This window comes from Theobroma cacao, chromosome 1 (assembly GCF_000208745.1).
Source record: "Theobroma cacao cultivar B97-61/B2 chromosome 1, Criollo_cocoa_genome_V2, whole genome shotgun sequence".
Taxonomy (NCBI): Eukaryota; Viridiplantae; Streptophyta; class Magnoliopsida; order Malvales; family Malvaceae; genus Theobroma; species Theobroma cacao.
Genome location: NC_030850.1, coordinates 2,280,003 through 2,306,799, shown reverse-complemented (window position 1 = coordinate 2,306,799; position 26,797 = coordinate 2,280,003). Strand labels below are relative to the sequence as shown.

Genomic DNA, 26,797 nt, shown 5'->3' with positions numbered 1-26,797 from the left:
ACTTTTCCAACTTCCATGTCCCAACATGTGATGGACGAAAAGAACAGTACCCAAAAAAATAATAATAAATAATTTTTAACTAAATGTAAATTAAAATGTATTTATAATTAATATTAATGTAAACACTCTTTTGGATTGGGTTTAACATTGAGCTTGCTGCTCGTGCTTTGGCCCAAATTCACCTTGAATCAGGCTTCCATCTCTCTATAAAAGTCTTGATTTCAAATTTCACACTAAAATTAGAAAATCATCACCATAGCCAAAACCACATTTTACACGAAAATTTCTTAAAACAATGAAATCAATAAATTCCAGAATTTCCCATTCTTTATCTTTGTTTCACAAAAACAGAGCAATATTCGCTTCTTGGTTTTCTTCCCAAACCCAAATTCATAAACATTCCCCTCGGAAAACATTTTTCAAACCAAACACCAAAGACAACCTAATAAACCAATTACATAATTTATGCAACCAGAAACGCTTAAAAGAAGCTATTCAAATCCTCAATCAAATCGAAAAACCCCCAGCTTCTCTCTACTCCACTCTTATCCAGCTTTGCTGCCAAAACAGAGCTCTTAACGAGGGCAAATCAGTTCACCAACATATAAAAATTTCTGGGTTTTCAGCCGGCCTAGTTATTTGTAACCGTCTTTTGGATATGTACGCCAAGTGCGGGAGTTTGGCAGATGCCCAGAATGTTTTCGATGAAATGAGTGAAAGGGATTTGTGTTCTTGGAACACTTTGATGTCTGGGTATGCTAAAATGGGAATGCTTAAAGAAGCAAATAAGTTGTTTGATGAAATGCCTGAAAGAGATAATTTCTCGTGGACCGCGATGATTTCGGGTTATGTTCGTTTTGATAGGCCTAAAGAAGCTTTAGAGCTTTACAGAATGAGGGAAATGAGCATGGTTTCTAAGTTGAATAAATTTACTGTGTCTAGCGCGATAGCTGCTTCTGCTGCTATGGGGTGTTTAACTACAGGGAAGGAGATTCATGGTCGTATAACGCGAGCTGGGTTGGATTTAGATGAGGTTGTTTGGAGTGCTTTGATGGATATGTATGGGAAATGTGGGAGTATAGAGGAAGCAAGGCGGGTTTTTGATAAGATCGTGGATAGAGATATTGTGTCTTGGACTGCAATGATTGATAGGTATTTTGAGGATGGGAGGTGGGAAGAAGGGTTTGAATTGTTTTCGGAATTGATGAAATCGGGGATAAGACCTAATGAGTTTACGTTTGCTGGGGTTTTGAATGCGTGTGCTGATCATGCTGCAGAGGAAATAGGGAAGCAGGTTCATGGATGCATGACAAGGCTTGGGTTTAATCCTTTTTCTTTTGCTGCTAGTGCTCTTGTTCACATGTACTCCAAGTGTGGAAATGTTGAGAATGCCAAAAGGGTGTTTAATGGGATGCCTCTGCCTGATCTAGTTTCATGGACTTCTTTGATCACTGGTTATGCTCAGAATGGTCAGCCTGAAGAGGCTTTGGAGTACTTCGAGTTGTTACTAAAATCTGGAACCAAACCTGATCACATTACTTTTGTTGGGGTTCTTTCTGCTTGTACACATGCTGGATTGGTTGATAAAGGGCTAGAATATTTCCACTCAATAAAGGACAGACATGGATTAACCCATACTGCTGATCATTATGCTTGTATAATTGATTTATTAGCCCGCTCCAGCCGATTTCAGGAAGCTGAGAATATCATCGTTAAGATGCCTAAGAAACCAGATAAGTTTTTGTGGGCTTCCTTACTTGGTGGTTGTAGAATTCATGGAAACCTTGAATTGGCAGAAAAAGCAGCTGAAGCATTGTTTGAGATAGAGCCTGAAAATCCAGCGACCTATGTTACTATGGCCAACATATATGCCACTGCTGGAAGGTGGGATGAAGTAGCAAAAATCAGAAAGAAAATGGATGACAAAGGAGTGGTAAAGAAACCAGGTTTGAGCTGGATTGAGGTCAAGAGAGAGCTACATGTTTTCTTGGTGGGAGATACTACTCACCCAAAATCCAAGGAAATAAATGAGTTCTTAGTTAAACTTTCAAAGCGAATGAGGGAAGAAGGATATGTCCCTAACACCAATTTTGTGCTGCATGATGTGGAGGAGGAGCAGAAGGAGCAAAACCTCTCATACCACAGTGAGAAGTTAGCGGTTGCGTTTGGAATTATTGCTACTCCTCCAGGAACACCAATCAAGGTTTTCAAGAATTTGAGAACATGTGTAGATTGCCATAATGCCATTAAATATATTTCAAAGATTGTTGACAGAAAAATAACTGTAAGGGATTCAAATCGGTTCCATTGCTTTGAGGATGGGAACTGTTCTTGTAGAGACTATTGGTGATTTAGACAAAAACTTCATTAGACAATTTTCTCCAGGCCTAAAATGCTGCAGCCTTTCAACTCAATTTTTGACTGTAGGAAGGCCATTGTTTATACAATAGTAGAAAATAATAAGTTATGGCATATTGAAACTGATTCCAGCTTCAGGAATACAGTGTATCTTTGCTAAATACCTTGTTTGATCATGTGGATATACGTTCTAATGATCAATTTTGGTGGTATGATCATATTTTACTGAGGGAACCCAAGTAAAAGTATTCTTTCTGGTATTCTGAACTGGTAGAAGCCATTTGCTCCAGTGGGCTGTCCTGTTGACAGACCTGTTATTTGGTTGAACAGTTGAATCCTCTAAATGTTCAAGTTAAATCTGAATGTTACTTCATTATTTTATGGAACTGAAGTTGTCCATACCACCAAGTTTTACTGTGGCAGTGTAGCTTCTATAATTTTGCTCGAGTGATAAAGATATATTTACCCGAAGATCCTTTGAAGAGAAGCATCCACTTAGTACTGTTTCCCTTGTATGCGGATAGCTATATATATATACCTCTTCCACTGCTCTGCCGAAGGGACCTCTGCAAAGTTATGAACTAGCCACGTTGCATTGTTCAGCTGCACAAGGAAACTACGCCATCATCTTTGAAGATGCCATCAGTCCTTGATGCAGTTGCATACTTGCATTATTTCCATAATGTTTGGAATAACTGATAGGAGTAAGTTAACATATTTCATAGATGGACATGAAATTAGTGGTCGTATCATGTGCTTGTAGAAAATCCCCATATAGCTCTCTAGCTGCAGCTCCAAAATCATCGTTCCTAACACCGGCTGCCATTGCTGCATCACCGCAGCAAAATTCCTATAAGGAGCAAGTTTAAGTTTTTGGTTGGAAAGCTCTGATGCTTCACTTGGAAACTTTTATAGGGAATATTGTGGCAAGATAGGTTAAGTATATTCATTTCAAGATGGAAATAACATCTCAAGTATTGACCTGGTATAGTATTTGCTGGGTCCGTGGAGTCTTCTTGTCACGTGACAATTTGTACTTACACCTGTTAACCTAGAAACAGTTTTGTAAGAGTCTGACTCGACCAGCTCTTCATGCATATTGCTGTCATGAAAGTTGAAGTTTAAGGGAAGCACATACAATAAATTGCACAAGAAGAAACAAAAAGATTAAATAGAAGAAACAACACCATACTTTATACACCACCTTATGTTGTTTACATCTGATCTCAGAAAGATAAGCAAAACTATTTTAAATCTTTAAATTTACATGGAAACCTAGTTGCTTACATTGAAATTAATCTGCATTTATGAACAGCATATCTTATTCACTTTTCTTACTCGAATTAGATACCGGCCGGTACTATATGTTCGGCCCCATTGAGAATAAACAAAACAAACTACACCCAGTACAAATTTTGGATCGAGCGGGACAAAGCCCATACTCTTGAGTAGATAGAGCCCAAGCCGAAGTTGGGTCTAGTTTTACTAATTAAAGCCCAATTTCTTTTATTTGGTCTAGCCCTTAGACGGCCTTTTATGTAAATATGTGCATATGTATGTATTGGTAACAAAGATGCCTGTGGCACATAGAGTTTCTCTCTCTTTCTTTCTTTTTTTCCAAGTTGTTTACCAAAAAAAAAAAAGTCTTAATCTCAGCTTTAATTTTTTTTTTTTATAATTGAGAAAGTGAGGTTCAAACCTTACTCTTTAAATAAAGAAATTATGCACCGATCAATGAACCAAATGCTCGGATGCATCCCGTCTTTAATTGTTCATTTATATTTTTAATTTTTTTCACAATTATAACTAAATTTGAAAAAATCATTTAAAAAGAAACTCTTATTACATACTTATTCCGTCAAAATAATTGAAGACTTTTTTCATTACAAATTTTCGCTCCAAAGGATGTGATGTTAAATTAATGAAAAATGGATGATCACTTTTTTAGTATTTTATATTACTGAGAGGTGATATGAAGATATTTAGTCTATCTAAATATTATTAATAACTTGTTTATTTTGACTAATACTTGTTATCATATTCAGTCTATACAACTTGTTAATAAGTAATCTCCATTACAATGGTCCCAAAGTGTCTGAAAATAATATAATAATTTAGTCATCCAGTTCATTATAAATTATAGAAGTTTTTATGGTTGAAGTTGATCAATCTTTTCACCGTATGCATTTCCCTATTGTCTTAGTTGAACTAAATTAGTTTCGATTCTTCAATCTTCTGAAGTTAAGGATGTGTGTTTTGTTCTTTTTTTGGAGATCTCAAAATCATGATTCTCAGCAAACAGAAGTTTAGATTTTAAACCGAAACCTGGGGATCGATGTAATGCTAATTAAAGAGTAATAAGCTTTACAACTTCAGCAAATAACGATGACTATAAATCATTCGTGGTTGCCATGAATTTTCTAATTTATTTGCGACTTGCAAGTATAGAAGCCAATTCCAGTACCAAGGATGAAAGCGTTGATGATGAACTCATGATCTTTGATCAGACAAATATGCCTGTGTTGAAACAAACAGCAATATCAGTTTTGTTTCTTTGATTTCTTCCTGTTGTTAATCACTGCATCGATCAGCAGCTCCAAGACCATCTCGCAGACTCTTCCCGATTGCATCCTCACCATATTGCCAAAAGTCTTCATTTTATCCCCGTGCTTCGCAACCATCGGAGGAACCGTTGTACCCATCATAACACCTGCAGTAACAAAAGGAAAATTAGTTTAACAAAGAAAACGAGGCTTTGGGTTGGTGGCTAAAAGCACGTATGGAGGTTCTGAAAAGTTTCGATGTTATATGTACTATTACCTTTACAAAGTGTTGGCAGATCAAAGAAGCTTCCAACGCAGGAGAAAATTAGTAGAAGGGCAACCGTTTGTGGAAATACAAACCATTCTCCCTCAACATCAGTGGCATGAAATATCCATCCTATTATTTGATCAGTCAGTTCCCGACAAGCGTTTGCAACCTCCATGGCAACCTTCTCTCGGATATTCTCCAATCTGGACTTGGTTGCTTCTTCTCTGAGATTAAAAAGAGTAGTTTCCATCGATCCCTGATCCGATTTAAAATTTAGAGGAAGATAAAAGAAATGGAATTCGATTTCGGATATGAAATTAACTACGATATTCACTCACCGGTCAAGAAACCGATTTACGTTTCTCCAGATGAACAATGAAGTGACAAAGAAAATGGCCACCCATGAAGCAATAGTGATGAAGTTGTATTGATAAACTTGCTGCAAGAGCCATGTTGCAGTTGATGAGAAGAGAAGCGTTCCGCTCAACTTCTTTCTCTTCCATAGAGCTATATCGTTTACAATCTCTGCAACAAAACAGAAGTGTGAGCGAAAACGAGGGAGGGATAGCGGCACATGCAAAATCATATTGGTAAAATCTCATAAGCAAGTTGATCAGGTAGAGATCAGGAACTGACCTGCAGGCTGAGACTGGGCAATTTTCTTTAATCCAAGATTTTCAAATGAAACATTGGATCGAATCAGATCAAAAATAACACCACTAGTATTTCTTGCACTTGATTGAAAATCTTCAAGTATAATATAAAAGAAAAATGAGAACATTAGCTTCAGTTCATCAACAGCATCCAAAATTTGTCTAGTATCCCCCAAAATCATAACCGGGAAGAAGACTTGCAACGTTGTACGAATAGAATTATCCAGTTCGATGAGCTCCTTGGCGAACTTGTACTTCTTGTAATAGTTCCACGAGTGTACCCCAGCGCATTTATCAACAGCTTCCTTGGCTTCATTCAATAGATCCAACAACCTTTCGATTTCCTGTGAGTCTGTCGACCGACTTATCTCATTGATCCTGGGCGTGATCCAGTTAACTGTATCGTTGAGGTGATTGAGAAGGGGTTTAAATCTTTTGGTTGTCGTTATTACTCCTGCTATGGCTCTCAATAATGCGTTAACTGCGGTTGCTAGAGTAACCCCCATACCAGCATCGCGTAATGCAGCAGCGTTCATTTTCATACGAAGGAACTGGTTTTCCTTTTACACATAACTTGTAACAAGAACATAAGGTGTATATATATTTATAGTTACGTTGAACTCCAACAAGTTTTGCTTCTTGGAATCTGCCCTGTCCTTCCCCTGGAACTGATTATATGTTTATTTGACCTGGTCTGTTTACTTCAGTACTGTATCTACTAGGAAACCTTTCCGTCTATATTTAATTACAACTCGAACTTGATTTCTATAGTTTAGAAGCAAACTTATCTTGGTCCGTTAAGTGCAAGAGTCAGCACGACATCATATGAAAATGGGAGAAACCACCACGGTATTTCTAAAAGGGGGAAAATTGCTGAACACAAAGATTATCAATTAAACATGACACGAAAAGGAAAAAGATATATATTGATTGTAATAGCTTGACCTATGATTGTGCGCATGTCATCGATGATGTAGTATTCTTCTTACATTGAAAGTTCCAAAACTAATGAAAACTTTTCCTGGTTCGAGCTTCTTTATGTGTATTTTCGTAATTTTATATTGTTACTTGCAAAACATAGGTATGTATATTTTCGTAACTTTATATTGTTACTGGTAAAACATAGGTATGCTCCTCGAATTCAAAGTCATGACTTCTTTATATAACAAATCTTATATTATAAAATATATGAAAATTTACGTTTCATCCAAACTTAACAATTCCTTCGTCTTAGATTAAAACTTGTAAGTATAGGTAACCCACCTTTACCAATTGGCATGCAACAACTATAAGCTATCCATAACTACTACATTTATACATCAAAGTCATGTAATATTAACGGCAGTGGATGTAAGTAATGGTCATATTGTATGTATGAAGTAATTTCTTTGATCTTTGACGGTTTATTGCATGTGTGACTAAATTAATTTGTTCCTATCGATTTAACTGATAAAAAGGAAAAAATATTGATCAATTTGCATAAAATAATTAAATGTTTCTCAAGTTCTCACATATATAACCATCAAACTAAGCAAATGAGAAAGGTCCGTCTAAAAATACAAGTCAATTCCCACTAACAACGTCTTGAGATAAAATAATCAATAATTTTGTAATTTTTGCTGGAAAAATTGATGGGTGAGTTGTTTATAATTAGAAAAATGATTGGTCCTTTAATTCAATACATAGCTACCCTATTACCTACTCCATTATTTATCAAATTGCATTATTATAAATAACCAGACAAGGAAAAGAAAAATACTAGAGAAAAGGGGCAGTTGAAAGAAATAGTAGAACGAGAATTGAACACGCTTTAGCCATTGGACCTTGAGTTGAAATCGCTGCCAATATTGCTTTTACCCTCAAATTATAGGGTAGTACCTTTCAGGATCCGAATTCACCTTATATTATACCTTGTAAATAATTTTGTTTAATGTTTAGTTTCTCCACCATGTTTCATTTATTAAATAGTTTTTAAATTTTTTGGCAAACGTCTTCGAATGCAATGACAGAATCGTGAAATTACCCTAAATTCTTTTATTAGATTTAGCCCAAGCCTTTGTTGGGTTTAGCCATTGGAAGCCGCTATTCTGTAAGGGCAATAAAAGAACACTGCAACAGATAAGTTCTTATAAACTATCTAAGCTGTTTGGTACGTATATTTCTGAAATTAAAGTAAGATAATACATTTATATATCGAAGTAGACGACGTTAATTATGATCAAAGGCAAATTAAATCTCTGCCAGGGTCTGTCGTCAACGTAGGAAAACGCAAAGGTCTCGAGTCTTAACACAAAAAAAGAGCAAAGCAAACTAGTGAAAGATGACAGGGAAAGGGAAATTAAGGTACGTAAACAGGAAATGGTCACATGTTTTAGCCATCAGCTGGTATTAAGTCGAAGGCAAATTATGGCCCCTGCCATGATCAATCTGCCAGGGTGAAGGCTAAAGTAGTTTCAACAAAAAGGTTGCTAGCTTAAATGGTCGAGCAAAATCACTTGCTTGACCCAAAGCTTCGGCTTAGCCCTTAATGGAATTCCGAAAAACATTATGATCCTTGCTTCGTTTCCTAATTTAATTTGTAATACTAGCACAAATTCAGCTAATTCCATAATATTCTTTTCGGACTTATTCAGTTTAATAATTTTTTTTAAAGAATTTAAGTTTTGAAATTCATTCATAAAACAGGGGGAAAGCCAGTTTAATAATTGGAGCTGATCAAGAACGGGCGCATGAAGGGTGACAACGTTAAGAAGAAAAATTACAGATAGCATGCCTAGAAAATCCAAGAGGCACTACTCAACTTTCTTCTCTTTATTCTCTTCTCTGACAATTTTACTCTTCATCTTCCTTATCACCTTCTCATCAAACATCTCGTACAATCTTCTGAATTGGTCCTTCACCCTCTCCCCACACCTCTTTATTTGGTCTCCATACTTCACATATATCAGAGGAACTGTCATGGCCGTCTTAATGCCTGCAAGAACCGAACAACAAAAGAAAGAAACAAGAAGAAGAGGAATGTTTCATTAGGAAAAAGAGAAAGGGAGAGTGGCATGGTTATTGAGATTATCAATTAGTTTAATTATTACCTATGTAAAGAAGTGTTAGCAAATCGCTTCCAACATAGGAAAGTAACAACAACCCAACGACTGTTCTTGCAAATACTAACCAGTCCCCCTCAACAGTCACATGAAACATCCATCCTATCACTTCTTCGATAAATGTTCGACAAGTGTTTTCAATCTCCAAGGCAGTTTCCTTCGAGAGTTCCAAATCGGACAAGTTTGGTGGCTCTCTAACACCACAAGGCAATGCACACTATCAACATTAATCCACATATTTTTGTTTTCACGAAAGAAGAAGACGAAAGAAGGGAAAAGATCTTACTTGCCAAGGAGCCTTAGTACATTTCCCCAAAGGAACAGCGAAGCAACGATGAACATGGCCAACCATGAAGCAACAGTGATAAAATTGAGCTGATAAACTTCCAGCAATACCCATGTTGCTGTTGAAACGAGGAGGACAGTTGCGCTCAGTTTCTTTCTCCTCCATAGAATTATATCTCTGAAAGCATCTGCCCCCCAATAAAATAAGTTATATTAAGAGAAAGCTATCAGAATCGTAAGCTTGCTGTGGAACTTACCTAATGCAGATCGTGGTGTGGCAGACATGCTTCTGATTGAAGCTAACAAAGCTGAAAAATGCTGAAAGAAAGATATGGAAGCCTTTTTCTCTCTCTTTAATGGTTTGAAATTTCAAAGTAAATTGTTTCAGTGTTAAGGTGTTGATAAGAAAGTGCAGCACAAAGAGATGTTTGTTTTACACGTGCAGAAGTATAGAGAGACGTGGAAGCCATGCAGCTCTCGTGGCAGCTTCCACTGAGAGTTTCCTTAATCCTTATACGGCACACAAAGGCAAATTCTTCCTCCGAGCGACATACAACAGCTCATAGTTTTCCATTGAAATCCTTTTTGTAATTTTCTTACAAAGGGGAATCTGGTCTCCTAAGTAGAGAGAGAAAAGGCTGCAAGCCAGGCCTGAGGCCTGTAAACATAATGTAAATTGTAAACGCGTAGGCCCAAGTTACTCAGCATTTTGGAGACCAGCTGGCTTCTGCTCACTGCTCACACCTGCCTCTAGCTGGGAGCAGGTCTCCTTCAAAACCATGACTGATCCATTGAAAGAATACTCTATTTTTGGGCTTTTCTTTTCACTACAGAGCAACAAAGAAGAAACTCACTAGGAGAGCAAAATTGTAAAAAAAAAAAAAAGAGATTATGATGACTATGTAGTTACAAGGATAAGTACATACACTGATAACTGATACTGTTTACAAATAAAGAATTTTCAAAGATAATCTTTGTATTTTTCTTTCATCAATTTTCAATTTCATTGATGAATCCAGGTGGGGGAAGTAATTGCATGGAGCAGTGTAAGTGGGGGATATCCTTCATGCTTTCCATCATTATTATTACTCTCGATCAATTGCTACCCAACTGTTTGTCCTCTTTAATTCATTCACGACCAAACACTATAATGAACAGAACAAAACAACGTTCAACTCCCATCTTTTCTTTTGTTTATTTTGCGGCTTAAGTCTTGTTGATTATTTTCTCAAGTGATACATGGAGTACAATACAAAAGAATGAGAGACGTGTAATTGCTAGGGCAATGATGCTCCCTACTAATGTTAATGCTACCTAGTTGTATTTTGAAAGGGCATAATAACCAGTGGGAATCTTGGTTTTGAGTTGGAAGTGGACAATGTCATCCTTTTTTTTTCATTTATTGGCTTAATTTTTTGGGAATATACAATGCTAGCAATCATCAATCGACAATATTGTTGTTTATGCAAAAAAATTGAGCCTTCGATTTAAATTGACGATACTTTTAGGGCTTAGATTGACAACATTGTTGGATTTGAATAAGAGTGAATATTAACCAATTTTAATCAATTCAATGACTCGATTTAATAAGTTTTGAATTTAATCAGTTATTTGATTTGATTTATTATTTTGATTAATTTTTTATGTTTAAAATTTACAATCAAATTGATAAAAAAATATTATTAATATAGAATATTTTAAATATATATTGTTAATATTTTATGTGTAATATAAAATATTAAAAAACAGATCACACCGATCAAATATAAATGAGTTTTAATTATTTTTATTTTAAGATATAATTCAATTATTTTTCTTATAAAAATTTGATTAATTTGATTTTCAAATTTTAAGACCAAACTAATCAAATTAACTAAATACCCACTCTTAAGTTTTTGAATGGTTGAATTTAGTGTTTACTCAATCTAAAAGTTTTCAAATTAAAATATAATAAAGAGTGCGAAATCATGATTGAGAAAGGATTATCACGCAACCATTGTATAGTCAATGGTATAATACCTTTCGTATGAATAAAAAACTAAACACAAGACAACATAATCAAACCAAAACCTTAAAAAGTGAATGTATAGGCACAAGTCATAGACAAAAGTGGGACACGGTCGAATCCAAGGAATCACCACAAAATTTGGGGCAAATCTAGCTTTGTTCACATTCAAGTCTTCCCCCACACCTATTCGGCTGCACCACTTCGCATTATGGTGATTGAGCGGTGCGTCAGTGGCAAACCCGCGTGGTTCCCACCCTCGAGTCAAATGCTCCAATCCATTAGCCAACATTTCACGTGACAAACTCATTATGCATATATTTACTAGGCCCTCCTCCTTTCTCTCTCTCTCTCTCTCTCTCTTCTCTCTCTCTCTTTTCTACTTATATAGAATAATTTATGCATATATATATATATATATTAAATTTTATAGTTTATTAATAGATGGCTTAAATGTATTTATTTAATTATTTTTCCATATAAATTTACTCGAATAATTTTTTCGACCACAAAAGAAAAAACCCCAACTATTTACTTCCACAAGATATTCTAGAGACTTGGGGTTTAATTATTTAACCTACACTAGCTCTACTTGAAGTACAATATTTGTGTACATTATTAACTTCCAATGAGGCATATAAATAAAATACTTTATCCGTCATTAAGTATTTATTTTTTTTATGTTTATAGAGAATAAAATAAATTTTTAATTTTAATGTATTTTATATTAAAATTGAACTTTTTATAATATAGATGTTTAATATTTTCTAATATGAAAAATAAATTTACAATATAGAAAAACTAACAAAATTATTTTAAGATATCACCAAAAAAAAAAAGAATAAGAAAAAGGAGACAAAGGGAGTATCAATCTTAAAACTAAACTTATGAGTTGGATTTTTGAAATTCGAAATTTGGGTTTTTAAGGTATATATACTAGTAATGATGAAATAAAAAAAAGAGAGAGATTGCGTAATTCACTTAATAAATAAATAATATATGCTGAATAAATATAATGTATATGTTATATATTTTACATGATAAAATATAGTACTCACATTGAAGAAAGAAAACCTTTTACTAACATGTAAAATTGGTTGACTCGACCTTATCAGTTTCTTGAATTTATAATTATTTGAGTTGTGGGAGAAGAATGGAGGCAATGACTAGGGAGATATGGTTGCTGCGGAGCACATGTGCCCAAGTAGAAAAATTTATATGGCAGGTTGAACTGAAAAACCTGCTGCACCTTGCTCAAGCTTTAAGAAGCCAGCTCACATCCAGAAAAAACCCCCCAACAACCCTAAAAAAAGTGCAAACAGACAACCAAGCTTGCAACTTGCTTAACTGTATTACCCCCAACTTCCACATAGCAATACATTCCTAATAATTTCATATTCTTTTTATCCCATTGTTTAACCCAGGCAGATCAATGGGATGGTGACTTCAGAAATTGGATTTTAATGGCTGCCATTCACCATTAAAATAGGAAAAAAAAAAAAAAGGATTTATGGACTGTCAGTTCTAAAGATACAAATTTCTGATAGGGCCACTTGGTTTTCGGTATGCATGTGAGGGTAGTATTTAATTCATTTCTGCCTGTGACAGTCATAAAAATAGAACACCTCGAAAGCTAACCATATCCAATGCCATTATCTTTTGTACTACTAATATTTAGTAAATGCAAAGGGTTGGAAGATTCTAATGGTGTTAAATTTTTTCCATTGAATTAAGTCAGACTTGTTCTACTATTACTTTGCCAATGAAAGAAAAATTCTGGGAATACCCACTTCCAATGTCCAGGAAATCGGGGGAAAAGGGAAAGAACAAAGTAATAGTGGTAAACAGGTCCAACAATACAGCTCATTTATCTTCAGGGTCAAAAGAAAAAAGGAAAAAGAAAAAGCTATAATCAATGGCGAGATTACAGGGAGGCAATGTTTTAAATTTTTATTTTTTACAAAAGAAAAGAGTGAATGAGTGAAATAGACGTAAGCTGGAAGCAATTATCATAACGCGGAAACGCGTGAAATGCGCTGAATGTTAGCTAAGTCAAACCTTACAACCTTAGCAATCAAACAACAAATTCCTTTTTCTTTTTTATAGTTTGAGAAAATGAAGTGTTAAAGTTACGATAATTTCACATTTTAAAAAACAAAACCCAGTAGAAGGGACAGGCAACCAATATCTGGTGGAGCTTTTTCCCGCCTTGGGTTCTTATAAGAAGTCTGTACTTCTCCAGATTGTGAACTCAAAATAGTTCACTTTCCAGGGAGATAAGTTTCTCTTTCAGGCAAGATGGTGATGTATTCTGATACATAAATTCTGCCAGGTTTTGTAGTTTACTAACTAAACGATTCTTGGTTTGCTTATGTTCAGTGGCATTCAAGGTAGGAAAAAGAATATGGGAAAAGCAGTCATGCTCCGTTTGCTTTTTGGAGTTTTGGCTGTTTTGAGTATGTCCCTGGTGAATGCTGAGGACCCTTACTTGTATTACACATGGACTGTCACTTATGGCACTCGGTCTCTTCTTGGAGTTCCCCAGCAGGTTGGTAATTAAGCTGTTTTTTGAGTGTTGGAGTAATGTGCTTGATGCGGATGTTCTGAGGTTCTAAAAAGTTTTCATTTTTGTTTTGGAAGGTTATCCTTATCAATGATCAGTTTCCTGGACCAAAACTTGAAGTGGTGACTAATAACAACATCATCTTGAATCTCATTAACAAGCTTGACCAGCCTTTCTTGTTGACATGGTTGGTTTCACTCTCTCTCTCCTTCTCTCTCTCTCTCTCTCTCTGTCTTTGCATTGAAATCTTGAAATCTTGGTTCCCCTTGCTGTTTTTCACACCCTCAACTAATTTACTATCAATGAATCTTGGAAATAATGGAAAAACCCAGACTTGTCTTCTTCCTGTAAATTCACTTCATTTCAATTTTCTTGAACATATCAATGAAAAATAGTAGAAGAAACTATGCCTAAATTAGGGCGAGTGGTTGCATAGTTCCATTTAATGGAGGTCTTCTTTTTTCTTGTATTTCAATTAGTAAGAAGTTTAACCTTCAAAAGTTTTTGTAATCTTGCCTTTTCTGGAGCTATCTTTTATGGGTATTAAAATTGACTGATTCTTTTGGAAATTTTAAACACTAAATTTGCCATTATTTTCCTGTGTTCACTTGATTCTGCTCTTTAGAATCTTGACATTGTGATAATAAGGACTTGTTTTAATCACAACAGGAATGGCGTCAAGCAAAGGAAGAACTCATGGCAGGATGGTGTTTTGGGAACCAATTGCCCTATTCCTCCAAACTCAAACTATACATATAAGTTCCAGGCCAAGGATCAGATTGGGTCTTACACATATTTCCCATCAACTCTAATGCACAGAGCTGCTGGAGGATTTGGGGCACTCAATATATACCATAGAAGTGTGATTCCAATCCCTTATGCAAACCCTGATGGAGATTTCACTCTACTTATTGGTGACTGGTACAAGACCAGCCATAAGGTTAGTTTGCACAGTTTTCGTTTACCTCCAGAAGGTTAAGATTTTCTTTTTACTTGCAAACCATTTTCTTCTTCCCCTGTTTTCCCTTCTTTTGGCATTGTTCCTAAATTAGAAACAATAAGCTAGATAACTTTTATAAAAGGCTTGCACGTTACTAACTGCCAAATTATCATACTTGCAATGCCAAGGCAATCTTTCACGATATAAGAATTTCACTGGGGATTTGTCAACGTGACCAGCTCCACATGATTTAGCTTTTATGTTTTAAGCCAATTCTTATTTGGAATTTCTATCTAGTCTCCCTTCAAAAAGCATTACATTAGCCATTTAGAGCTTGATTCTTGTTATTATTCCCCCTTACCCACATTGCTATGAAAATCGTTGTGCTGCATTTTAGAGTTGAGATTATGTTGGAGATTAGACAAAAACTCGGAAACTAACTAGAGGGTTGAGTGGCTGTCTCAACTTAGTTCCTGCTGCTTGAACTTGTCGTATTGTGCCATTTGTAAAGAGCAACGAGTATCTATGTGTACAAGAATGCTAAAAAAAATAAAGTTTTAAAGCTGCATTTCATAGAAGGGCTTCTTGCCATGCTCCAAATACTTTCTTGCTGTGTGTTCTTCACTCATTATATGTTTTTTCCCCTTTTGCAGACATTGCAGCAAACTTTAGACTCAGGAAAATCTCTGCCCTTTCCTGATGGAGTCCTGATAAATGGCCAGACTCAAACTACCTTTAGTGGAGAGCAAGGTCATCCTAAACTTTGACCCCTATCATCTTTTTACCAATCAAGTTTCATCGCTTAATTCATAGCATTTTTAGTCATTTATTCAAGACAATTCTGTTGTGAACTTTTCTCATAATTTTTCTTTCCAATAAAGTTTCATGCCTTTACCAAACAAGTTTTGTTTGTGGTGGTTTCAGGCAAAACTTACATGTTCAGGATCTCAAATGTTGGATTATCCACCTCACTGAACTTCAGGATTCAGGGCCATACAATGAAGCTAGTTGAGGTTGAAGGATCTCACGTGATACAGAACTTATATGACTCTCTTGATGTACATGTGGGCCAATCTGTAACTGTCTTGGTAACCTTGAATCAGCCGCCAAAGGACTACTACATTGTTGCATCCACAAGATTTACTAAGACTGTTCTGACTGCAACTGCAGTGTTGCACTACACAAACTCACAGACCCCGGTTTCTGGACCCTTGCCAGCTGCTCCTGCATACCAATATCATTGGTCAATGCAGCAGGCAAGAACATATAGGTACTAGTTGATGGAAGATCATATGACTTGTGTGATTTGATGCACTACTTTCTTGAATCCAATTTAGAGTAAAAATGATCTTATTTGATTCTTTTTCCTTCATTTTCTTGAAGGTGGAATTTGACATCAAATGCAGCCAGGCCTAATCCTCAGGGTTCATTCCATTATGGGAAGATAACAACAACTAAGACAATTGTCTTGGCCAACTCGGGATCTTTAATAAATGGAAAGCTGCGTTACACAGTGAATGGTGTCTCCTTTGTTAATCCTGATACCCCTCTGAAACTTGCTGATTATTTCAACATCCCTGGAGTTTTTAGCATGAGTTCCATTCAGGACCTCCCTTCAGGTGGTGCTGCAACTGTAGCTACCTCCGTTGTGCCAACTTCTCTCCATGATTTTATTGAAGTTGTCTTTCAGAACAACGAAAACACCATGCAATCTTGGCATCTTGATGGTTATGATTTTTGGGTTGTTGGGTGAGACACAATGTCCTGCTCTTTTTTTTTTTCTACTTTTTTTCCTGTGGCTGGATAGGTTCTTATCTTTCCAATTGCAATTATACAGTTTTGGCTCTGGACAGTGGGCACCAAAAAAGAGAAGAACCTACAACCTAATCGATGCTCTTACAAGACACACTACTCAGGTAACCCCCACATCAAGGACCAAAAACAAACAATGTTCTTTTTATTTTGGGAGGTTATGCCTCTACATTAATTATCACTGCCACTGTTAGCTCTTTGATCTGTTGTCATATTTGGTAGGACTTAGGAGCCATGTCTTCATGTTTTCACTTTGGATTTCTTGAAAGACAATTAAATTCTTCCCCCTTCTACTCTCATTAGCATTATAACAGTTTTTCCAGTGCCCCTTTGAGTCATCTCAGTTCATTCTTTCAGGCCATTTCTGTATATGATCTTTTCCTGCTACTAATTCTTTTATTTACATTTTGGCAGGTATATCCAAATTCTTGGACCGCCATATTGGTCTCCTTGGACAACCAGGGCATGTGGAACATGAGGTCTGCAATGTGGGAAAGGCAGTATCTTGGGCAACAATTTTACCTGAGGGTCTGGACTCCTGTTCGCAGTTTTGCTAACGAATATGACATTCCCTCCAATGTCCTACTCTGCGGCAAAGCTGTTGGACGTCACCCTTAGTTTTTGATTAACCATCCATATCGAATCTGCTTGCAGTCATGAGAGTTTGACTACGGCAAAAATAGATGAGAGAAAAGAGCGTGGATTGAAATATTTGGCCTTTTCATTTGTATATCTTAGAATCGTTAGATAAATTTATCTATTCCATTGTCTTACTGTATTAGCTCCGAGGGCTTGAATTATATTCTGAAAAAAGTTATGAGGTTTGATTAATTTTAAATCAAATTGTATCAAGCATTTGGTGCTGCTGTATCTAAGTTAAGAAGGATCATTTGGATGTATTGACTCCCAAGCAAATCTACCATACGCGCACATTCTTGATGGTTAAACTGAAAACATTGGGTAATTCTTGAATTGTAAATACAAGGAGATATGATTCCATAAATATCTAATTAAGAACTGGTAAAACAAAGTCTTGGTGGTGCTGCAGGCTTAGCCATACGCTGATTTTGGCGGGATTTATTTGTATTTAATGGGTTTATTTCATTGGGCTTTCGGTTTTTGCAGGCCGGTCAGGTGGCTTCTGGCTCGCACCAACATGCTAACCATGGGCTATTAGTTAGTATCTAGAGAAGTGGGCTGGGTTTACTAGTTTTGGGAATTTCATCGGCCCTGCCTATCTCTCGATGTTATAGCTCTAAACTCTGTATCAACATCGACTATAATCTTCATGGATGGCTTAAACTGCTTAAATATGGAGATTGATGAGCAATACTTATTTGATTTTGCATGCTTCTAAACAATTTCAGTTAGCAAAGATCATTCAATTTGTTCATTCCAAGGGAAAAAAAATAATAATTTGACAAAAAGGAAAAAAGCCATTTTTGGAGATGTTCAAAGATTAATTAACACCCTCACATCTCACAAATAGGTAGATTTACAATTTGTTTCTAAAGTCCAAAATTGTCTATGTGCTGTCCCTAGTGTACACTAAAAAGAATGTGTGAGATTCGTCATGGACTCATGGGGCACATGCTGAGAATTTAATCTTCACGTGTGTTGGAATTCAGCAGGGCTAACTTCACTCACGATTTTATTGCCCTGTACCAGGTGTGATTTCACCTCGCACTCCCCTTTGCCAGATCTGTCCTTGGGATTCATTTTCATGTCTGAATTCTAATTCTCTGAACCGAAGGGGGTGACTTGTCTTCAAAACACATACTAGTTGACTTTGCTATATTCAATCCTTTTTTTTTTCTATTAAAAACAAAAAAGAGATCTACCTTAGCTAGCTTGTACCAGATGGTACCATCTATATGCTTGCAACCTTTTAAATATAAATCTGAATTAATCGTTAATTTTTTTGACTGTAGTCCAAATGCAGCTCTAAATTTTTAAGTAATGAATAGTCATCTTATGTGCTTGATCTTACAATAGCCACCATAAATTCTTACTGAATTATCTCTGGACCAAAGTTATTTTCTTCAATTTGATCTGTATGGGTTTTAGTGATCGATTGCAAAACCTCGATCTATCGTAAGTGAAGAGATGAAAAGAGAAAAATGTAAGCATCCTACCTGTAGTCAACATCTAATGTTATCCTGCCAAGCCCCAGCTCATCAATCAAATGTAAAACAAACTAATGTCCATCAATATTATAATAAAAAGGTTTATTGAGTTTAAGACCCTTCCATTTACTGGTTGCAGCCATAAGGGATGAGTGAAGTATTTGAGAAGGCAGCATGTGGATCCTGATGGAAAAATTGATTAGTCACACAGCTGCATGTGTTGCTGCTGAGATTGACTTTAATTAAATTTGTTTAGATACAATTAATGAATATAACAAGCTAAGGTCATCATTATCTTTAATTTCTTGGTAATAAAGAAATTGCATCGTGTTCAATTTAAGACCTTTAATTATATTTGGTATATGCGGGAATAAAAAAAAAAACATGAATATGTCATCTTAATTAATTTGTGAATTATGATATGCTATATAAAAGAAAAATTCATATGGAGACATCTCATTAATATCAAAAGCATTATAATTTAATATTTAATAATTAAATTATAATGTCGTTAGATATTTTACTTCATGAGTAGTCAGGGTAAGTTTGTATGCTGAGATTAAGTAATCTAATATTTCATAAAGAGACTAATCGAATTCACAAAAAAGAAAAAGGAAAAATTTTGAATTGAACTTGACGGCTTACCAACAGAAATAAATAATTTAACTATAAGAGTGACCATAAATTTACTTAATATATGATATAAAATTATGGCAAAAAGTTCAAATAAGAGTAAAAAAAATTAGTTAATCTAATACACCAAACCAGTCCCTCCTTTCTCATAACTACTATAACCGTCAAACACCGAAGCCGTAACAAGAAAATCAGTGAAAATCTTAAAGAAGCTAAAAAAAAAAGGTCCAAAATTTGAGAAAATTGTTAAGTGCATTATAGCATTTATATCAAAAGTAGAAACCTTGGAGATTCGAAAGAACCTGATCCATGCTACCCTCTCTTTGTCTTGGGTTATTGCTTCGTTTGCATGTAAGCCCTGAGCAACGACGACCTTTTCCCATTTTACTTGGAACAGAGTCTTTTCATTCAAACCCATTTCTCTCTCCGCGTTTCCTTTGGATTAATTTAATTCCGGAGGTCGAATCGATTAACTTCTTGGCAATGACTTATGATCCGAACTCGGCTGCGCCGTTCCCGCTTCTCTAGATCTTCCTTCCCCTCCGGCCACAGCCGACGCTTCCAAATCCAAAATGATTAAAACAGAAAAACAAAAAAGGAAGTAGAAAAATTAATTTATAATTTTGTTTTAAAAAAAATCTCTCATTGGACGGTTCTGCTATTTTCAGGAAATTCTAGTCAAATTATCAACTTGGCATTACTTTCGACTGAAATGAGTTGGGAAAGCTTCTTGGAGTTGAGCATGAAGTGCGCCGCAAAAGAGCTTTGCATGCATTGATTGTCGTGTCCTTGCTGGCGTTTGCATCATCTTCGTTCCCAATATATAATAACTAAGGCTGTGTTCCATGTTTGTACACGACTCTAACAAAGTCTCATCCTCGTCCACTTCGACTTCTGGGGGAAGTCTTGGAATTCTTGGTAGGTCTCTCTTCTTTGAATATAGTTCAATTTTACGTTCAAATATACAAAATCAAGTCAGGAATACGAGAAATATATCTGTGAAGCTCATCATGTTTGTCCTTTCTTTGTATATCTTCAGGGCACGAAGACTATATTGGGGGGGCAAACACTTCAGATAAAACATGAAAGAGGCCGTTTTCCTTCAATTTTTACTTGGAATGTTCGCTTGCTTTAGTGTCTTCTGCGCCAATGCAGAAGATCCATATAGTTACTATACTTGGGTTGTCACATATGGAACACGGGCTCCTCTTGGTGTTTACCAAAAGGTTTGTTACTATCTCCAAGCATCAATGTTTGTTTTAAAAAGAACAATGTTCATCAGACACAGGTTTGCTTGTACAGGAATTCTAATTAAGCAGAACTTTTCCTCAACATTTGCAGGTCATTCTTATTAATAATCAATTTCCTGGACCTCCAATTGAAGCTGTGACTAATGACAACATAATTATAAATGTCATCAATCAATTAGATGAACCCTTCCTCATTACATGGTTAGTGCTCACCTTACTCTATTACTACTCGATTGGAAGCTTCTTTACTGACGTATGCATATGCTTTTAATTCTCATATACGTGATCAAGGTTTATAACCCAGATTTTGTTGTGGAAATTAGGCATGGAATTAAACAGAGGAGGACCTCATGGCAAGATGGTGTGCTTGGGACCAATTGCCCAATCCCTCCCCACTCAAACTGGACATACAAATTCCAGTTGAAGGATCAAATTGGAACCTTCATGTACTATCCTTCAACTTTACTGCACAAAGCCATTGGTGGTTTTGGGGCTCTCAATGTTATGCAAAGGTCTGTCATCTCAATCCCATACCCTGCACCTGATGGAGAATTTACTGTGCTTGTTGGTGATTGGTACAACGCTGGCGACAAGGTATGCTATCTTTCAATAATAAGAGCTCTATGGCTCCAATTGTTATGCATGTGAGATAATGTTCTAACTAAAACACATTTTTACAGGCCTTGAAGGAAAGGCTGGATTCAGGCTTGGGTCTTCCTCTTCCAGATGGCCTCCTTATTAATGGTGTCCGTAGATCTTCTACTTTCACTGGTCAGAGAGGTAATTATGCTCATCAAGTCCTTTAGCTAGCCTTTTGCTTTCTTAGGCTAAACAGTGGATTCAGTATAAATCTATGCTAAATTTTTCTTGGACTTTTGATTAATTACAGGGAAAACATACAAGTTTAGGATTTCAAATGTGGGTATATCAACATCAATCAACTTCAGGATCCAGGGTCATGCAATGACTCTTACTGAAGTTGAAGGAAGTCATAGTCTGCAGGAGGTATACGAGTCCATTGATATTCATGCCGGTCAATCTGTAGCGGTTTTGGTTCAATTACAAGCGTCAGTTAAAGACTACTACATCGTAGCTTCCACCCGTTTCACAAAGCCTATTCTCACAACTACCGGTATTCTTCGCTATGGGGGTTCCCACACTCCAGCCTCTTTGCCATTGCCTATAGGCCCAACTTTCCACGTTCACTGGTCCATTAAGCAAGCCAGGACCATCAGGTAGTCGACCAGCGATCTTCCAGGAATATCTGTTTGCTCTTTACATATACAAATAATTGCTAATCACGCACCCTAACGTTCTTCCATATTTGTGTTTTTAGATCGAACTTGACAGCAAATGCAGCTAGGCCTAATCCTCAAGGTTCATTCCACTATGGGACAATAAAGGTTGTGAGGACACTTGTTTTGGCTAATGCAAAAACCAAGATAAATGGCAAGTTGCGGTATGCCGTTAACGGGATGTCCTATGTGGATCCAACCACTCCGTTGAAGCTTGCAGAATGGTTTAACATCCCTGGTGTCTTCAAATTAAATTCGATCAAGGATGTCCCTACTTCAGGCCCTGCAGTCCTCGGCGTCTCTGTATTTGGAATCACCCTTCATGACTTTGTTGAAATTGTCTTCCAGAACACTGAAGCCGCCATCCAGTCATGGCATCTTGATGGCTCTAGCTTCTATGTTGTCGGGTATGCTTCTGTACATTCTGTATTTTTATTGAGTTTGCTCTCCCAACTCTCATGAGGGTCACCATACTTGGAGATCATTACTCAGACCTTGCGACCAAATAATCAGAAAAAAAATTCATTACCGACTTTTGCTAAAGAAGAAATCTTTCACAATATTGGAATGTAATTCTTAAAGTATTTTTGCTCTGCAATTTAGTAGTTTAATTATCTTTATGGAGCATTAATCATTCAACATGTTCTTTTTTTTTGAAATTTCAGATATGGTTCTGGCCAGTGGAAACCTGACTCAAGGAAACGCTACAACCTGGTGGATGCAATTTCTAGACACACTGTTCAGGTAATTGAGAGCAATTCATACAAAATAAGGGCTTTGAAACGTGGACTCTTTAATCTTGAATTCATGAAAAATAGAACATATTAACTTAATTGGCAAAACTCTTGGTAGGTATATCCAACTTCCTGGACCGCAATCCTAGTGTCATTGGACAACAAAGGTATGTGGAACCTGAGGTCGCAAGACTGGTCCAAGAGGTACCTAGGCCAGCAATGTTATCTCAGAGTTTGGAACAACGAAAAAAGCCTGTTTACTGAGACAGACATTCCTCCGAATGCACTACGTTGTGGCAAGGCCGCCCACTTATAGAAACAATATTCTCATTGGTGTAATTTATTTTTCTTCATCAGCTAATTCTCTAAATTTTCCCCTTCGATATCAGTTACGAGGGTGTGACTGTTAGGAAGAAAAAAAAATGGGGGGGAAGTTAGGCTTCAAAAGAGGGCAAGCAAAAATTATAGATTTGTTGTGCTAGCTTGATTACTTTCTATCGTAATCAGAATAAACATTTTCCTCTTCAATCTTTGTGGCATGCTGTTCCTCAATATATCATGGCCCATGTGATGCTTGAAAAGCAAGTTTCATCCAGTCAATAGCCAGCTCATTCAACTGATAAATATGCTGCGTGAATATGCACCCAAGTTTGAAAAAGTACAGCACTCAATTTTCAATTGATTCTGCCGCAAACTCAGAGCGCATAGTGTTTCCATCCGTGAATGACAAAGCTAGAGAACTGCTAGTTAAAAGAAGTATGGTTTGAATGATGATGAAAATGACCAACAGCAATCATCAGAGTGTAGCGTAATTTGCACAAATCGGACCTAAAATTGGTACTCATCTTTGCCATAATCATTAGCTGAAGCCATGTTGTTTGGTGAGGGTTGCTTGAGAGATTACTGCATACGAAACTGAGGCTCTCTCTCTGTCTCTTTTTGTATGATTTTGAGATAAAATGTTAAAGAACAAAGTAGCTAACAGTCAACCATTAAGTGCTTGGTTTAATCCATTAATGCGTTTATCTTGACAGTAAGAAATTTTAATTCAAGCATAAAGTCCTCGACAAGATGAGTAAATATATATTTGCATCCTAGCTTGAGAGTTAGAGCAGTTTGTCTATTTCAATATTTCATTTGAAAAAAAAAAACTAACAGTAACCAATCTGCTAAATGACAAATGAGAAACAAAAAGAAATTCTAATTTGGCGTCCATCTGTATAATCCTACAAATGTAGTTTTCAACCCAGCTAGAGAGGAAGGGAAGACCTTATCCTGAATATAGGATTCTAGCAATGGGAACAATGTGTTTATTATACTCGGCAGAGGGATGACACTAGATGAGGAGTCCCTAGGGAGCTTAGATCACAAACATTAATTTGAAGATTTTTGACACCTAAAGGTCATAAGAAATCAAGTTTCAGAGGGAAAAGCAAGAAAGCTCAAGCCCATGTCCCCTTGCATGCGGAAAGTATCTATACCGTATCTCTCCAAAAAATTGAATGAAATGTTAAGAAAAGTGAAAAAGTAAGGCTTTGAAATTATTTAAAAAGAAAAAAAAAAGGGAGTAAAGGGAATAAAACTGAAGGCTAGTCTCCAGAGAAGCAGGCAAGGGCAGACACCAACTCTTTAACATAAGGCTGCAGGCGGAATCCTCCTTTCCACTGCCAGAATCAAATTGCTGTTTACGGAAACTCTTCCCAAAGGCTGCTTTGAAAACGTCTTTCATCACTTTCTCATAACAAAACAATTAGAGAATCTTCAATTTCATATGCAACCCGCCAGTTCATGACACACCTCCACCAGTCTCTCAGTTTTATATGAAAATCAGAAAAAGAAACCCTAAAGTTTTTGAGTTAACCAAGATAAAAAAGTTGTAGCCATGTGTCTGTTTATTCTCTTTCAATTTGTATGGTTGTGGTATTCTTTTTTTAGTCTCAGAAACTAAAGGAAAGCAACTTCACTGTACTTTCATTGTCTTAACTCTTTAAGTTGAACTTGAACCCTTTTACACACCTGGCTAAGAAATTAAGCTCCAGCCAATCTGTAGAAGGAATCTTAGGGGACAAATTAACGACGGTATTCTATGTCAAAGGTTACAATTTTCAACATGGAGCATTGACAAACACCTAACATTTTCCATCTTTTTACTTCCTTCTTCATCCTTGGTACACTTTCATAAGTTAATTAAACACACCTTAAAGCACACTAAAAACGAGAAAAGAAGAAGAAAAAGAGAAAAGAATTGAAAAAAAAGAAACAACCTGATGCTAACCTACAGCCATATTAATATACCAGAAGGCAGACAGCTAACAGAAGAAGCAACAACATTAGCATATAAAAAGGTGAGATAAAATGAAAGAGAAGTTAAAAAAAAAAAAAAAGGTTCTTTAAGGATATGCACCATTGGTTGTTGGAAGATCAGACCATGATGATGAAAATACCGGATTCCAGTAACCCAATTCTCCTCCGGCTACAGGAGCTGACTCCAAAATGGATGAAGAAGATGAAGAAGAAGAAGCCACATTGCTTAGAACTACCGCTGAGCTATCAGAGTAATAACTTGCTGATGATTTGAGTCTTTGATACAGTTCTTGAATCCCTGTGTTTTGAACTTCACCTACTAGGAACCCATTATTCTGTTGGTGCTGTTGAGCTTGGTGTTGATTGTTTTTCCAGAAGGGGCTGCAAAGTCCAAGAGAAGGAACCTGGCTAAGAGGATCCAAACCTAGGGTTCGAGCATTGAGTGCACCAGTTGAAACTGCAGCTGGCTCGTTCATCATGTGTGATCCAAGCAAGCTCACCTCTTCCTTGATACTAACAGAATTAGACAAAGTGCTAGGGTTAGGGTTTTGGGTAGTTCTCAACAAGGCTAGAAAATGAGAACTCTGGGGTGAAGCCCAAAGAATTGGGCTAGACTGAATCTCATGATCAAACCCATTTCCAAGGCCAGATCTTCCAATTTCAGATGCTACAGTTTTCATCTTAGCAGCACTTGATTTTCCCACAGATGCTGAAACAGTAGTGTTTTTGTTCTTCCGGCATCCACCTCCAATAGGAACATTCCTAAGAGCACCTCCTTTTGTCCAATACCGACGGCAAGTCTTGCAAAAGTGACGAGGCTGAGTGAGATTGTAGTTGTTGTAGTAACAGAACTTCGTGTTCGGGGAATCACACCTTGGACACCTCAAATTCTGGTTCTCTGAATTTGGTGGAGCTGTAGAATTAGTAGTTGTGGTTGTTGACGATGAAGTTGTGGAAGAAGAAGGAGATGGTGATGGAGTAGCAGTTGGGGTTCCCTCCAAAATGCTTCCACCGATGGAGATTTTCCTCTCTCCACCAATTAACCCTGCACCTCCTAGGAGTTCTTGAATCATCTTTTCTTCTTTGTATAGATCTACAACAATCCAAAAACAAGAAAAGCAAACAAGGGTGAGTCCTTTTTTGAGTTAGTGGAAAAGCTAAAGTAGGTTTTGTTGTGTATTAACTTATGTGCGTGAGAGAGAGAGAGGGGATGGAGGTGGAAACATGACTTGCCTTTGTGAGTTCAGTTGAATGGCTTTGGTTTGCTTTGGTGTTTTTTTCTTTTCTTTTTTCTTTTTGGGTGCAAAAGAATACAGGATAGAGGGTGGGAACGCTTTAATATAGCCTATACAATCAATGGGACTGAAGCTTTCTGTTAGTCTCTAACTCTCTATTCTATCTCAAAAAGCAAGTGGGTTTTGGATTAGGAATGTAAGCGGCTCTTGGAGGGAAGTGCAATGATCCTTTTTCTTCATTTCCTAATCTACCCTTCTGGTTATCACGCTGTTCTTTACTTATTAATAATCTCATTTGACAAGACCCCATTATTACCTTTGTCATTTCCCCTCATATAAAAGTAGCAAGGAATCCATGATCAAACACATGTTTTTCTCTTATATAAATATTTTCTATCTGGTTTGCGTGCAAAACGTTGTCTGCACTTTGTTTCGTTTCTGGAATTAATTTCATGACGAATATTCTTTTCATTACATATATTATCTTTCGATTAGTTAAATTTTTAATTTTTCGATCAAAATGAATGTAATTCGAAAATCTAAACAGAACATGAGGATTTAAGTAAGGAAAACAAGTTATATAGACCTATAAGGCACATGTGCCCATTGCCCCCACTAACTTTAATTAGCTAACTGGATCCCTTTTTCTCAATCATCTAGTCCTCTAGGTGTTTATGGTAATTAAAATTCTC

General features: G+C 36.5%; 6 protein-coding genes across 7 annotated transcripts; 3 read left to right on the top strand and 3 right to left on the bottom strand.

The window, feature by feature from the left end:
- On the top strand, nt 166-2,485 carry LOC18611072 (pentatricopeptide repeat-containing protein At4g37170). The gene has a single exon (XM_007047095.2). It carries the CDS (start codon nt 296-298, stop codon nt 2,348-2,350), a length of 2,055 nt encoding a protein of 684 aa, XP_007047157.2. The 5' UTR covers nt 166-295; the 3' UTR covers nt 2,351-2,485.
- LOC18611071 lies at nt 4,778-6,365 on the bottom strand. The gene is made up of 4 exons (XM_018121260.1): nt 5,806-6,365; nt 5,508-5,694; nt 5,179-5,393; nt 4,778-5,068 (listed from the first exon to the last, which is right to left on the bottom strand). The coding sequence occupies exons 1-4, from the start codon at nt 6,362-6,364 to the stop codon at nt 4,899-4,901; spliced, it is 1,131 nt and encodes a 376-aa protein (XP_017976749.1). The 5' UTR covers nt 6,365; the 3' UTR covers nt 4,778-4,898.
- On the bottom strand, nt 8,496-9,760 carry LOC18611070 (reticulon-like protein B13). The gene is made up of 4 exons (XM_018114012.1): nt 9,466-9,760; nt 9,210-9,396; nt 8,912-9,117; nt 8,496-8,796 (listed from the first exon to the last, which is right to left on the bottom strand). The coding sequence occupies exons 1-4, from the start codon at nt 9,491-9,493 to the stop codon at nt 8,615-8,617; spliced, it is 603 nt and encodes a 200-aa protein (XP_017969501.1). The 5' UTR covers nt 9,494-9,760; the 3' UTR covers nt 8,496-8,614.
- LOC18611069 (L-ascorbate oxidase homolog) lies at nt 13,350-17,428 on the top strand. 2 transcript variants are annotated; one of them, XM_007047090.2, is made up of 9 exons: nt 13,350-13,506; nt 13,593-13,761; nt 13,854-13,963; nt 14,446-14,716; nt 15,370-15,466; nt 15,641-15,986; nt 16,100-16,465; nt 16,554-16,632; nt 16,943-17,146. In XM_007047090.2, exons 2-9 carry the CDS (start codon nt 13,618-13,620, stop codon nt 17,144-17,146), a joined length of 1,617 nt encoding a protein of 538 aa, XP_007047152.2. In that variant the 5' UTR covers nt 13,350-13,506; nt 13,593-13,617. The 2 variants fall into 2 exon arrangements, with proteins under 2 accessions (XP_007047152.2, XP_017969500.1); XM_018114011.1 differs by lacking the exon at nt 13,350-13,506 and having other exon boundaries at nt 13,531-13,761; nt 16,943-17,428.
- On the top strand, nt 20,370-23,274 carry LOC18611068 (L-ascorbate oxidase homolog). Its single transcript, XM_018120066.1, has 8 exons — nt 20,370-20,513; nt 20,629-20,738; nt 20,861-21,131; nt 21,218-21,317; nt 21,427-21,772; nt 21,874-22,239; nt 22,498-22,576; nt 22,685-23,274. Exons 1-8 carry the CDS (start codon nt 20,370-20,372, stop codon nt 22,880-22,882), a joined length of 1,614 nt encoding a protein of 537 aa, XP_017975555.1. The 3' UTR covers nt 22,883-23,274.
- LOC18611067 (dof zinc finger protein DOF5.7) lies at nt 24,512-26,240 on the bottom strand. Its single transcript, XM_007047088.2, has 2 exons — nt 26,104-26,240; nt 24,512-25,963 (listed from the first exon to the last, which is right to left on the bottom strand). Exon 2 carries the CDS (start codon nt 25,941-25,943, stop codon nt 24,957-24,959), a length of 987 nt encoding a protein of 328 aa, XP_007047150.2. The 5' UTR covers nt 25,944-25,963; nt 26,104-26,240; the 3' UTR covers nt 24,512-24,956.